Source organism: Thrips palmi, unplaced genomic scaffold (assembly GCF_012932325.1).
Source record: "Thrips palmi isolate BJ-2018 unplaced genomic scaffold, TpBJ-2018v1 HiC_scaffold_16, whole genome shotgun sequence".
Classification (NCBI taxonomy): Eukaryota; Metazoa; Arthropoda; class Insecta; order Thysanoptera; family Thripidae; genus Thrips; species Thrips palmi.
The window spans coordinates 10614264-10627516 of NW_023144625.1; the positions used below are offsets into that span (position 1 = coordinate 10614264).

The 13253-nt window shown below is 61.3% G+C and overlaps 1 protein-coding gene across 1 annotated transcript; it reads right to left on the bottom strand.

The window, feature by feature from the left end:
* Positions 1 to 4380: 4380 nt before the first annotated feature.
* LOC117642997 (zinc finger protein 628-like) lies at positions 4381 to 12848 on the bottom strand. The gene is made up of 7 exons (XM_034381633.1): positions 12788 to 12848; positions 11118 to 11281; positions 10846 to 10967; positions 10363 to 10769; positions 7652 to 7802; positions 4615 to 4802; positions 4381 to 4497 (listed from the first exon to the last, which is right to left on the bottom strand). Exons 1-7 carry the CDS (start codon positions 12830 to 12832, stop codon positions 4381 to 4383), a joined length of 1194 nt encoding a protein of 397 aa, XP_034237524.1. The 5' UTR covers positions 12833 to 12848.
* Positions 12849 to 13253: the final 405 nt, after the last annotated feature.

The window sequence follows — 13253 nt, forward strand, 5'->3', positions numbered from 1 at the left end:
TTGCTGTTTCTTTACTGCATTCTGACCAAAATGCAAAAAACTTTTTTTTTCTTTTTCAATGTCAATGTACTTTTATTTCCGCACCCACCCTCAGAGACGGTGCAAGGGACAAGGCCGCTTGTTCGACTTGGTTTACCTGTTTGGTGAATAATGGAAAACGGGTTCTCTTTAACTATCTTTCTGGGGGAAGACGAAAAATAAAAATAAAGCAAGTGGTGGGATTCGAACGCCGATCCTGAGCGTTGGCGGTCAGCTAGCCTCGGCTTGCTGATCCCATCCCAGTTTGCAGTCCGGCTTATCTCCATGGCGACGGGGGGTCCGACAATCCGCGCGCCGCCGTCAGAACCTGAGGTTCAAACAAACGGCTCTGCGGCTCTGCTCGCTCACAACTCAAGTCGCATCGCATCGCCTGCTCGAGATCAAATGGGAGTGACAAGGAGCCGTGGATCGTCGGATGCGCCTCAGCGCGACCTGGTGGACAACGTGCAAGGTGGGGGCCCAGCCGTCCATTGCTGCCGTCGCTCTGTCTCTCTCGCACTCGTGGGGCGTCTCGTATAGGCATGAGAGAGACCAAGCGACGAGAGCGGTGCTCGGAAACAGCCTGCAGCCGGCTGTGATTCCCGACCGCTGCTTTGTTTCTCTCGCACTGTATGTGCGAGAGAGAGAGAGAGCAACAAAACGCTGTCCGTCTGCATCGTGACTGCCCTCGCGGCACTGCAGTGCACTGTGACTGAACTTCCCCTTCCCGGGCGTCGTACAGGTGGTCCAGACGCGGGACGGGGGACGCAGCCGACGCAGCAGCCGGAGGCGAGCGCCTTACGGCCGCGGGGTAGGCAACCCGAGCGCGGCTCTGCGGGCCGGCAGCCCACCTCGCAGGCGGCGGAGGAGCAGCTGCCGCAGCCACCGCAGCAACCGCAGCCTGGCAGCGCGGAGCAGGCGGAGCACTGGATGACGCCGTCCTTCGCGGCGAGGTGAGCGTTAGCGGAGCGCGCGTTGCGCGTTGCGCTCGCTGCAAAACGTTGTTCTCCCTGATGACTTAGTGCGTGGCCACAGTGTAGTAGTGGGGTCAGTGCAGCCACCAACCAACTCGCGGTGCCTTTGTTGACGGCGTTGTTGTTGCTGCTGTTTTGATTGTCGTGGTTGTTGCTGCTGGCGGTTGTTGTTGTTGTTGTTGTTGTTGTTGTTGTTGGTGTTGTTGGTGGCGGTGTTGCTGTTACAGCGAGTGGTGGTTGGTGGTGGTAGTGGTGGTGGTGTTGCTGTTACCGAGCGGTGGCGTTTCGTCCCCGAATCGCGTCGCCCCGCGTCAAAGTTTCTCCTCTTGCTCATGGCGGGCTCATGGCGGGGCTTCGCGGTGTCAATTTTGCAGCGTCTCGCGCCGATATCGACCCGTATCGACGCGCGGCGGCGGTGCGGCGCGGCGCCTCGCTTCACCTCGCGCTTCGCCGCTTCGCCTCGCGCCGCATCGAGTTGGCGAACGATTATTCAGGGCGGTCTCACATTGGTTTCCTTGGTAATTGATGGCTGCGGCACTTGGCGGCGGCGCGGCGGCGCACTCGTCGCGGGGCGTTGCTCCGCCGCGCTCCGCCGGCAAACGGAAAGAGGAAACCGCAGAGTTCAAATACCGTGGTTCAAATACCCATTTTTGGGGTGTTTTTTTTTGTTTCTGTTTTCTTTTTTGCCAATTTTTTGCCAATTTTTTTTTGCTAATTTTTGCTTATATTTTGATAATTTTTGCCTAAGTTGTGCTGTTTTTTTTGCTCATTTTTGCTCATTTTTGCTAATTTTGCTCACTTTTGCTCCATGTTTGCTTGTTTCCCCCCTCCCCAGCTTGCAGCGAGCGCTCGCCATGAGCCAGGCGATGGTGGAGAGCGCCGGGCGCGCGGTGGTGGAGGCGGAGCGCTGCAGCCACGCCGCCAGTGTGCTGGCCGCGACGGCGGACGAGGCCGTGCTGGCGGCCGAGGCGGCCTTCGGGCTCGCCGTCGAGGCCAGCGCCGTCGAGCTGCGGCACCACGCCAGGGAGGCCAGGCAGACCAGGGCGAGGAAGCGGTGCTCCCCGCGCCGCCCCGCCGCCCCGCGGCCCGCCAAGCGCACCGCCAAGCCCACCGCCAAGCCGCCCACCCCGCCCCGCCCCGCGCCCGGAGACGTCGCGGCGCCCTCGCCGGACCCGCCCGCGCAGGACACGCCCGCTCCAACGCCCTCCCCTTCCCCGCGGCCCGCGCCGCCCAAACCGCCCCAGGACGACGGCAGTAGCACCAGCAGCGACGAGGCCCACATCTACTGGAGCTAGACTCCATAGACCCGCCCGGAGAGTGAGCAGGCTCTTCAAAATAGTGCAGGTGCGGAGGCATATCGGTTGCAACGGTGTTAATAGGTAACAATTTTTATTTCACGTTTTCTTTGACAGTTTTCATGTGTAAAGATTTTCAAAAAAGACACCTTACAAAATAAAGAAATATTTACGTCCCTTTCGAAAATAGATACAGGCGCGGGACCTTATTATATGGTACACATCCTCACTTTATGTCCTAGACCTTAAACTTAAGAGAAAAACATAAAAAATAAAGTTAAATCCTTTCGAAGGACTTTCTAAAATCAATGATACACGAAGATGGACAGATGGAAAGTGATTTTTATCCGCTTCTCCGCTTCTCGCGGCCCCAAGCACGGGAACGTACAGGCGGGTACACTAGAATACGAGCTCTTTGGTGTGCTAGCTGTGATGATGTCGATGATGAGGGGCTGGACATGACTATACTGACAACTAGACGAAAACACGGTGCAGGTATTGACAAGGGGTGCGTGCTACAATATGGGCAATTGGTTCATGTGTGAGGTACTAGAAATTACAATGTACACAACGTCGTGCGAGGTGAAACGCAAAGTTTCGTACAGACAACGACAAAAGTATTGCATCTTACACAAGAGAGAGAGAGAGAAAAAAGGTTCCAAAACATGATTGCACTAGACGTTTCTTTTTGGTTCCTTTCCTAAAAATTATGTAGACTTTAAAAGTCGAAGACTAGAACTGCCACGATGGAGGCTAGAGGGCCTACGGTCGGGAAGCTGGACGGGCAAAAGGGTGGTCATGGAGACGCGACCCTAGGGTTGCCGACTCTCTTTCCCGCAAGACAAGACCGCGGAGCGCCGCCCTGCGCCAGGCATGGCCAGGCATGGCCGGGCAGCGCGACTGCCGGGTGGATCCCTTTGGTTTCCTTTTCCTTATGACTAATGAGATGGGCCGCAGAGTGGTTCCGATTTGGCGAGGGGCAAGTTTAGTTAGACACGATATCACAAAGGAGGGGAGGCCAGGGAAGCGAGGCTCCAGCACACTGGAAGCGACGCTCCAGCACACTGGAAGCGACGCTCCAGCACACTGGAAGCGACGCTCCAGCACACTGGAAGCGACGCTCCAGCACACTGGAATGCCCGAATGCGTGGCGCCGCGCGGGCCGTTTTGGAAGTGGTTTCCCCAGGGGAGGGTTGCGCACCCCGCGCGTCGAGTCCCGGAAACGAACCCCGCCCCGCCGCGCGCCGTGCTCGCGTTTGATCTCCCGTTGCGACCCGCGGCTGCGCTATCAAACTTTCAAACTTTGAGGCGCACCGGTCGATAGAACAACCCACCGCGAGGGTCACTCCGTCGCTGTCTCTCTCGCTTCCCTCCGGCACGGCCCAACAGGGCGAGAGAGAAAAACAAAGCGAGCATTGTTTTGGAAACGACCTGCTGCGCCTGCTGGCCTCCATCATTCACAGTGCGACGTGAAAGAGGTGGCGAAACGTGGCCGGAACGCGCAACGCGCACACGTGGGGAACACACGCACACACTCACACACGCTCGCTGGGTGCGGGTGCATATGGCCCACGCAAGGGCATTGCTCGCAACGGACACTATACGTGAACACGGTGGTCAGAGCTCTCGAAAAACGGCAGAACAGGCCGGCCGGCCTGTTTTTCTGTTTTTTGAGAGTTCCGACTGGTGACGCAGCACATCGTGACAGGAACACAACAGCAACGGTGGGGCACAGGCATAACGTGACGAGGAACAACGGTAACGTGGAACAACGTGACGAGGAACAACGGTAACGTGGAACAACGTGACGGGGAACAACGGTAACGTGGAACAACGTGACGGGGAACAACGGTAACGTGGTACAACGTGACGGGGAACAAAGGTGAGTCAGGGCACGACGGTAACGGTGTGGCACAACGTGACGAGTACAACGGTAACGATGCGGCACAATAACGTGACGGTGGAACACGACGGTAACGGTGTGGCACAAACGTGACACGACACGATGAGCTAGGCGTGACGCGGAGAAGAAGACTTTTTGGTTTTGGCTTGTTGTTGTCGTCCGTTGACACGGTCTGCCGGGGCAGCTCAGCTCAGCTGCTGCTGGAGACGTCGTGGACTGGCGACGACGGCGGCGCCGGTGACGCCGGAGGCTGCGTCGGTGGCGAGGGCGGTAGCTGCGGCAGCTGCTGCGGTGCCTGCGGCGGTGGCTGCGGAGGTAGCTGTGGTAGCTGCGGTAGCTGCGGTGGCGGCTGCGGCGGTAGCTGTGGTAGCTGCTGCGGCAGCGCCAAGGGTGGCGGCGGCGGCGCGCGGCGCGTGGGGCCGGCCGGCAGGGCGGGGGCGTCGGGGTGCTGCGTGTCTCGGTGGCGCCGCAGGTCCACCTTGCGCTGGAAGGCCTTCTCGCACAGCCCGCACGCGAAGGGCTTGTAGCCGGTGTGCTTGCGCATGTGCGTGATGAGGTTGGACGACTGGCTGAACGCCTTGGCGCACACCACGCACTTGTGGGGCTTCTCGCCTGCAACACAAAAAGGACAGCGGTCACACAGCGGTCTAACACAGCGGTTCTCAACCTTTCTCGGCTCGCGACCCCAAATTTGAAGCCAAAAATTTCCGCGACCCCCAGGAAAAATTTCGCGACCCCACGGGACCCCTCCTTTAACATGCCACGGCGTCTGATCCGAGGCGGGCATTTTGCTCCCTCAACGGGCAACTGGTCTTTGGACCTTCCTTTAGCATGCCTTTGTTACGGAGTGCAATTATCAGTCTTAGTTTGGGAGCAGTATTGTCTCAAAGTTGGCCAAAACGCTCAGAAATATCTATGAAAAATCGTGTTTTGGGCTGATTTAAAGCAGCCACAGCGTCTGATCCGAGGCGGGCATTTTGCTCCCTCAACGGGCAGTTGGTCTTTGGACCTTCCTTTAGCATGCCTCGTTACGGAGTGCGATTATCAGTCTTGGTTGGGAGCAGTATTGTCTCAAATTTGGCCGAAACGGTCAGCAGTGTCTTTGAAAAATCGTTTTTTGGGCCGTTTTTAAGCAGCCACTGCGTCTGATCCGAGGCGGGCATTTTGCTCCCTCAACGGGCAATTGGTCTTTGGCCCTTTCCCTTTTAGCATGCCTTTTTTACGGAGTGCGATTATCAGTCTTAGTTTGGGAGCAGTATTGTCTCAAAGTTGCCCAAAAATAGTCACAACGATTTTTCAAAGACACTTGCGACCGTTTTGATCGACTTTGAGACAATATGCTCCCAAACTAAGACTGAAAATCGCACTCCGTAACAAAGGCAGCTAAAGGAAGGCCCAAAGACCAATTGCCCTTTGAGGGGCAAAATCCGCCTCGGATCAGACGCAGTGGTGTTTAAAAATCGGCCCAAACACGTTTTTTAAGCTTTTTGGGACCTTTTTGGCCAACTTTGAGACAATACTGCTCCCAAACTAAACTGATAATTGCACTCCGTAACAAAGGCATGCTAAAGGAAGGTCCAAAGACCGATTGCCCGTTGAGGGAGCAAAATGCCCGCCTCGGATCAGACGCAGTGGCTGCTTAAAATCGGCCTAAAACACGACCCCAGCATCGCCGCGACCCCTTCAAAAAATTTCGCGACCCCGCTTGGGGTCGCGACCCTAAGGTTGAGAACCACTGGTCTAACATTTTCCTGTGCGGGCGAGTGGATCTAAATAGTGGGCCGTCGGACTCATTCGCCGTCTCTCTCGCACTCATGGGGCGTTACGGCGTTCCGTTGGGCTGCGGGGGAGACAGCCCGACGAGGCCGTGGCGTGCGCCGCGCGTGCCGGCCACGCGTCCCCTGCCTGCACCCACCCACCCACCGGCCTGGCCGGGCCGAAGGCTTCACGGCGCGCTGAGCCGGCAAACGCGGCGCACGCCAACAAAAACAAAAACCATGATTGGCAACGCGGAAGGAGGAAGGAGGCGGCGATAAAAAGAGAGCGACGGGGTGCATCGCGTCGAGGCGAGGGAGAGGGAGAGCGGGCAGCGGAGCAGCGGAGCAGCGGAGCGTGTCCGGCCGAAGGATGCGTCCAGTAAAAAGAGGAGCAGGAACAAACGGTCGGCCCGTCTGCCGCGAGGCGGGCCAGGCGAGGCGGGGGTGGGTGGAGCTGGCGCAGGCAGTCAGCAGCTGTTCGGTCATGTGCCCGGCCGGCCCGCCCTGCCCCGACCTCGGCTCGGCCCGCAGCGCAGCCAAGCGGCCGGAGCAAGGCAAGGCGGCAGGGCGGCAAGGCAGCGGAGCGGCAAATGGCTCGCCTGTTGCTCGCGCCGCCCGCGCCGCTCGCGCCGCCAACCAAGGGAAGACGGCGTGCGCGTCGCGTGCGCTCGCGTGCCGCCAGACGCTCGGCTAGACGCGGAGCCTTGGCGGAGCCGCGCACAGTGGGCCAGAAGACCGGCGGAGGCGGCCAAAACTCTAGACGCGTTTTGAGCTCCAGAGTCGCTAAGTGGGACTCGAACCGAACGTGTGACCCCACCAATGGATTCCTCGTTCGGAGAGCAATCCATTGGTAGGGTCACACGCATGTGACCGTCGCGTTGAAAGTTGCTGGTGGTCCACGCTCTTAGCGTCAGTGCGCGAGTGCGAGAGAAGGGGACAGTGCCGCTGTTCAGTTGCTGGCGAGTTCCAGAGTTCCAGTTTCGGCTCCGGCAGGCCTGAGCGGTCGCGTGGCCGGCGGCATGCCGCGCGGGCCCAGTCCGAGGACCCCAGCTCAGCGGGCTAAGCGAGCACAGCCCCAGGTGGCTGTTGCCGCTGCTCGCTGCTTTTTGCGGCTGCCGTGCGTCCTGGCGTCCTGACCCAATGCCTCGCTAACGGGCAGACCCGGCACCGGCCACCGGGCAAGGCAGGGCCCCCTGCCCCGTCCCGCCGTCGTCTCACCGGCCAGGCCGGGCGGGATGGACAGACGGGGCTCCCGAGGGACTGCCGGCCGGAGCGGGCCGCCGAAGCCCCCCTCCCCCTCCCCCTCGCGCGGCGCCGTGTGTGTGAGGCAAGGAGTGGGGGCGAACGGCAGGCCCGGCAGGCGGCAGGTGTTGGACAGGTGCACGCCGTTGCACTGATTGCTGCTGAAATCGGGGCCCGACCCGACCCGCCCGGACTGCAGCCGGAGCCACCTCACACATACACACACACCTACACTCACACACACACCTGCACTCATACACACTCACTCGCGTCCCGGACGTGGCGAGCCCGAAGGAATCCGGGCGCCTCGGTCGGCTGGCCCGCCCGGACATTCCAAGCGCCCTGAGTGTCTCATCGCTCTGTCTCGCTCGCACCCGCAGGGCCAGAGGGGGGCGCCCCGGCAGTGCGACAGAGACAGAGCGGACGGCCTGCAGACTGCAGTGAAATCCCTGCGTTACTCACCGGTGTGGATGTAGGTGTGCTTCTTCATGTCGGACTTCTGGTGGAAGCGCTTGCCGCAGTAGGAGCAGGGGTAGGGCCGCGTGTCGGAGTGGATGAGGAGGTGCGTGGAGAGCGTGGAGGACCGCTTGAAGGTCTTGCCGCACTGCATGCACTGTGGACAAACACGGCGATCAGTCGGGGACACACACTGTAGACAGCAAACTCATTCCGACGGTCGTCTTCGTCGCTCTGTCTCTCTCGCACTCATGGGGTGTTCCGCACAGGTGCGAGAGGGACGGAGCGACCAAAACGACTCTCGGATCAGTCTGCTGGTGCACTGCGTCCCTCGCGAACGCGCCGAGGCCGGCCAGCCGGTGTGGCCATTCAATATTGACACCGCACGCCCCCCACCCCCCCACCGTCGAGGTTCATTACACCCCAATGCATCACCACTTCGCGCACACCGCACCCATTGCCTATTCACCGTCGCCTGAAATAACAACCGGCAGCCTCGTTTCTTTTTCCTTCCATCCGCGCGAACCCCTTTCCATGTTTCACGGTGGGGCGGGCGTCTGTCTCTCTCGCACTCGCGGGGCGTTGGGTGCGAGAGAGACAGCGCGGCGAGGCCGTGTTCGGAAGGGGCCCCTGCAACGCGGCGAGGCCTGTCGCCGGGCGGCCATTAATATTCAAAAATCAGGCAAGACCCATCTGCCTTCGGGGCCGCGGAAGTACGGCCCCGGTGTAAATAGGCACCGGTAAAGCCTGTTTCTGTTCTCCGTGCCGCCGCGCGAACCCTTTTCATGCCGTGGGCGCGGCGCTGTCTCCTCGCACGCAGCGCGTGGGCAGAAGACAGCGGGGAGGCGGTTCGAAAGCCTCAGACGCGCATTTGTCGCCCGTGGCGCCGATAACAGCTCGAACAATTCACCAAGGATTGCCCCCCTCCGGGGAAAGTCCACGGTGTACAATACGGTGCAGCCTAAGCGTCTCTGGGCTAAACGCTTTGCTTTTGGCCGCCTCCAAACGGCCTCTCGGGGGGCCCCCCTGCCACGCAGTCGCCTGCCTTGCCTGCCCGGTCGGTGCGTCGCCGGAGGCCGGACGAAGTGCAAACGGCGCTTGTGTGCGAGTGTGCGTGCGTGTACACGACGTGTTGGTGTGTGGGTGCTCGGCCTCGTGACGCTGCGCTTAATAATTCCGCGGCGAAATCGAACGCGAGAGGGAAGGCCGTCAAGGAAATGAGGAAGGACCTCGTGGCACCGCCAAGCTGGCCGAGCCAGACTGATTCCGAGAGTCGTTTTCGTCGCTCTGTTTCTCTCGCGCCTGCACGGGACTACACTACGGGACGCCCCATGAGTGCGAGGGAGGCAGAGCGGCGAAAGGCGATACAAGCGCGCCTGGAGGGTGACCAGAGAGGGTTCAAGGGTGTGACTGGTGTGACTCGACTCGCGTTGGCAGTGTGTGCGCCGCCTGCTGCAGTGACCACACACACACACACAAATACACACGCGCGCGCCCGAGAAGGCGCATCGAAGCCACTGTGGTGGCATCGTGGTGTGAATCAGGTTAATGCCCGTGCCGTGGTGCGCCACGCCACGCCACGCCCGGCACGCCCTCGCTCCGAAATCTGGCGGACTGGCCGGCCGGACAGGCGATGGGGCCCGCGATTGCGGTCTCTTGATTTGGTCGCGGGGCGTGCGCGCGCGGGTGGGCTTTTACCAATGACATCTAAAACACGGTTCATCAAAAACGGTGGGCCGCATCATGATAAGCGGGTGCGGCGTGCGGAAGGGGGGCAGGCAGGGCAGGCAGGCAGGCAGGCAGGCAGGCAGGCAGGCAGGCATGCAGCCAGCCAAGCAGGCAGGCAGGCAGGCAGGCAGGCAGGCATGCAGCCCTGGGGGAAACTCTGCCGGCATCAAGATTACTGCGCGGCCATACACGTCTGTGGCCGAGGGCGCCGAGGGCGGCCAGGGGCCGAGGGACCGGGGGAGGGGGCGTATTGACTAAGTGCTAAAGGTTGGAGCAATTGGCGGGCCGCGGTATCACGATAGCACGTCTGTCAATCGCTGCACGGCCCTGCCTGCCCACCGATTCCGGACACTGCTTCGTCGCGCTGTCTCTGTCGCACTGTCGCGGGCCGCCCCTCGAGAGCGAGCGAGACCGCCGTCTGGCTCGCGGTCCGGAACCACCCGGCCCGCCATGCCGGAACGCCACCGCGCGTGGCCGCGGCACGGCGGCACGCATCCGATAACCACCCTTTCGGCCAGATTCGGATTCGGATTCAGATTCGGCGGCCGCCCCTCGGGGCCTTCCGCTCGCCCAACGAACGTGAACCTGAAACGCCGTCGCTTTATGGTGTGGTTTACGCGGTTCCGACTCGTTTTGCGTCACGCGACGCGACGCCACGTGCCCGGCTTGCCCGGTATTGTGACTGGCCGCGCTTGGTCGCTTCGTGCGGCGGCGGGCGAGTCACGGTGTCACGACCGCGTGGAGGAGGCGGCCGATTGCCGAGTGACTCTGCGCATCCGCGGTCACGACGTCGCCGCGTCACGATCGCCCTTTATCGGGGCGGGATTTGTTTTTCACGCCGTGGAGCCGCGGGGTGGCGAACGATCGTCGCTCTGTCTCTCTCGCACTCATGGGGCGGTCCCAACGGGTGCGAGAGAGACAGAGCGACGAAGCGATCCTTCGGAATCTGTTTCCTGGTGGCCCTGGCGGCCTTGGCCGCACGCACTCACCTGGAAGGTTCGCTCCGGCCGCTCCGACGGCGTGGTGGTGGACGAGGCCGGCGCCCTGGTGGCCGGGCTGCTGGACGGCGTGGGCGTGATGGGCGGCGTCGACGGGTAGGGGATGGGGAGGGGGCTGCCCGCCGAGCTGACTTCACCGTCGGAGGGGAGGTGCCAGAGGCGGACGTCGCATCGCGCCTCGGCGGGCGACACGGGCGACACGGGGGAGACGGGGGTCAGGGGCTCGTGCTCCATCTCGCACTGCGAGGCGGGCGACCAGATGGGGGCGGTGGGCGTTCTCGGCGTCCTCGGCGTCCTCGGCGGCTGGGGCTGCGGCCGGCACGGCTTGGTGCACAGGTCCAGCGGCCGCTCCTCCTCCTCCTCCAGGTCATCGCTCTCGGAGTCCGGGACGCGGGATCCTGGGGGAGCAACAAGTGGGTAAAACCGGAACGAGGAAAACGCGGCAAGTGCGGGGATTCGAACCCGGGTACTCACTGTGCGGCGGGCTGTAGTGCCGCTGCCGCAGCTCGTCCCAGGCGCTGCGGTACCACGGCCACCGGCCGATGCGGCCCTGCGAGTCCGGTGACGGCGACGGCCCGGGCGACTCCGGGGACGCGCTGCCCGGCGACCCGAGCGGCGACCGCGACCGCGGGGACACGGACCGCGGCGAGCAGGGGCTGCGCGGCGGCCGCGAGGTCCGCGACGACGGCAGGCCTCGCGTCACGGCGGCGGCCTGCTGCGCCAGCAGCAGCGGCGACCACAGGTACGGCCCGTAGGGCCCGGGCATCATGGGGCCCAGCATGAGGGAGCCGTGGCCTCGGCCGTCGGCGCCCTGCTTCAGGCTGAGCGCGTTCTGCCGCCGCTGCACCAGGGAGAAGGCGCCCTTCTGCAGCTCGCTGGTCGACAGCGCCAACGAGGTCGTCACCAACATCTGCACACACAGACACGCGCACCGATCAGCAAAAGAGGCCCAAAGTACCGGGAAAGATTTGTTTGGGAAATCACCGCATCATGCAGCGTCAATGTTTTGTCAATGTCGGGTAGCGCCGCACCTGTTCACACAACCACTCAACTACTCTCTCTCTCTCTCTCTCTCTCTCTCTCTCTCTCTCTCTCTCTCTCTCTCTCTCTCTCTCTCCTCTCTCCTCCCTCTCTCCCTCCCTCTCTCCCCCCTCTCTCCCTCCTCTCTCTCCCCCGCTCTGTCACACGCGCACACGCACACACACACACACACACACACACACACACACACACGGACACACACTCACACAGCCCTAGGAAGCGGGGCCCAACAGCGCGCCCGATGTCCGGAATGTAAACCGTCTCCAATTATCGCTGTTCCGAATCTGCTGCGCCGCGCGACCATAGGACCGCGTGCGCGTGCGTGGCTGCGGCACGCGAGCATGCGGCCGCCCAAACAGACGGATGGACAGACAGACAGACAGACAGACAGACAGACAGACAGACAGACAGACAGACACACAGACAGACGGAAGGACGGACGGACACGGGGCGCGACGTGTGCATTGGGTCGCGTGACAAGGGTCTTTATTACATCATTAATAGGTATGCAACCCCGCGCGGCCAGCCGAGCGATTCAGAATAAGAGTCGTTTGGTCGCCCTGTCTCTGTCGCACTCGTGGGGCTCTCCGTGAGGGTGCGAGAGACGGGGCTCGTCTGAATCGCTCGGCTGGCCGCGCCCCCGACCTCCTCGCCCCTGTACGCCTCTTGCACGCCGTCCTGCGCCGCGTCATGAAAAGTTTCGCGCAACTAGAGATAATGTAGGGTGGCACTTCGACACGGCTGGACTCGGCTGGGCTCGCCTCTAAGTCCCATCCTCTCTGACGTGGTGCCGAAGTTCACACTCTAAAAACCTTTCTTCCAGTTTCCTAAGGATTTTTCTTTAACGGAGAGGTCCCCAGTCCCAACGAGTCGACTTGTTGCTTCAACGTAATTATTCGTCGAGTCAGCTACCCTGGAAGTTTTGGAGCAACGGAGGATTTTGTTGGCGGCGTTTTCCCAAGGAGCAACTCGAGATCGTCGTTGAGGCGATCGGTCGGAAAATCTACAATGTCAGCGTCGTTATGGTACATAGCTACTGTATACAATTTTTTATGTCAGTGCATCCCCCGATAAGGCCCTTAATGAACGCACGCCTCCGTGCCGGCCTTCGTGCACACACAGGGCGCATTATGGGACGAGGGAATGACACACTCACACTACACTACACACACCAACGCACATACACCAACACACATACACCAACACAATACACCAACACAATACACAAAACATATACACACACACACACGACATACACACGCACACACGACATATATTTGCACACACATGCACACAACACACACACACACACAACACACACACACACACACACACACACACACACACAGCGTAGACAGCGGACAGAAACACTCACACACAAACACCGATCTGTCGCTCGTCGAGCAGTACATTGGGCCATAACAGAAGTGACTGCGGGCTGCTGGTGCCGTATAGCCGTTTACCCGCATGCCCCGCGGCGCCGCGACGCACCTTCCCCTCCCCCCTCCCCCCTCCCTCCCCTCCCTCCCCCTCCCCCTCCCTCAACCCGGCGTCGTCCGTTCGTCGCGACGCCCCGCGGACAGGTGCACTTGACAATCACGCCGTCGTGTGGGTTCTGGGTTCGCGGTCGCGGTGCCGCGCTCCAATCTTCTTCTTGCGAAAAAAAGAGGGGTTTCAAGTAGATTTTCAGTCAAAGTCACGGAGGCCACCGGTGTTTTTGGACGTCGCTTTCGGCCCCCACCCCAAACTTCGCCACCCTAAATCCCTTTCGGCCGATTCCGCGCGTGGACGTCGCGCTCGTCGCTCTGTCTCTCTCGCACCCTCCAGGCACGCCCCGCGAG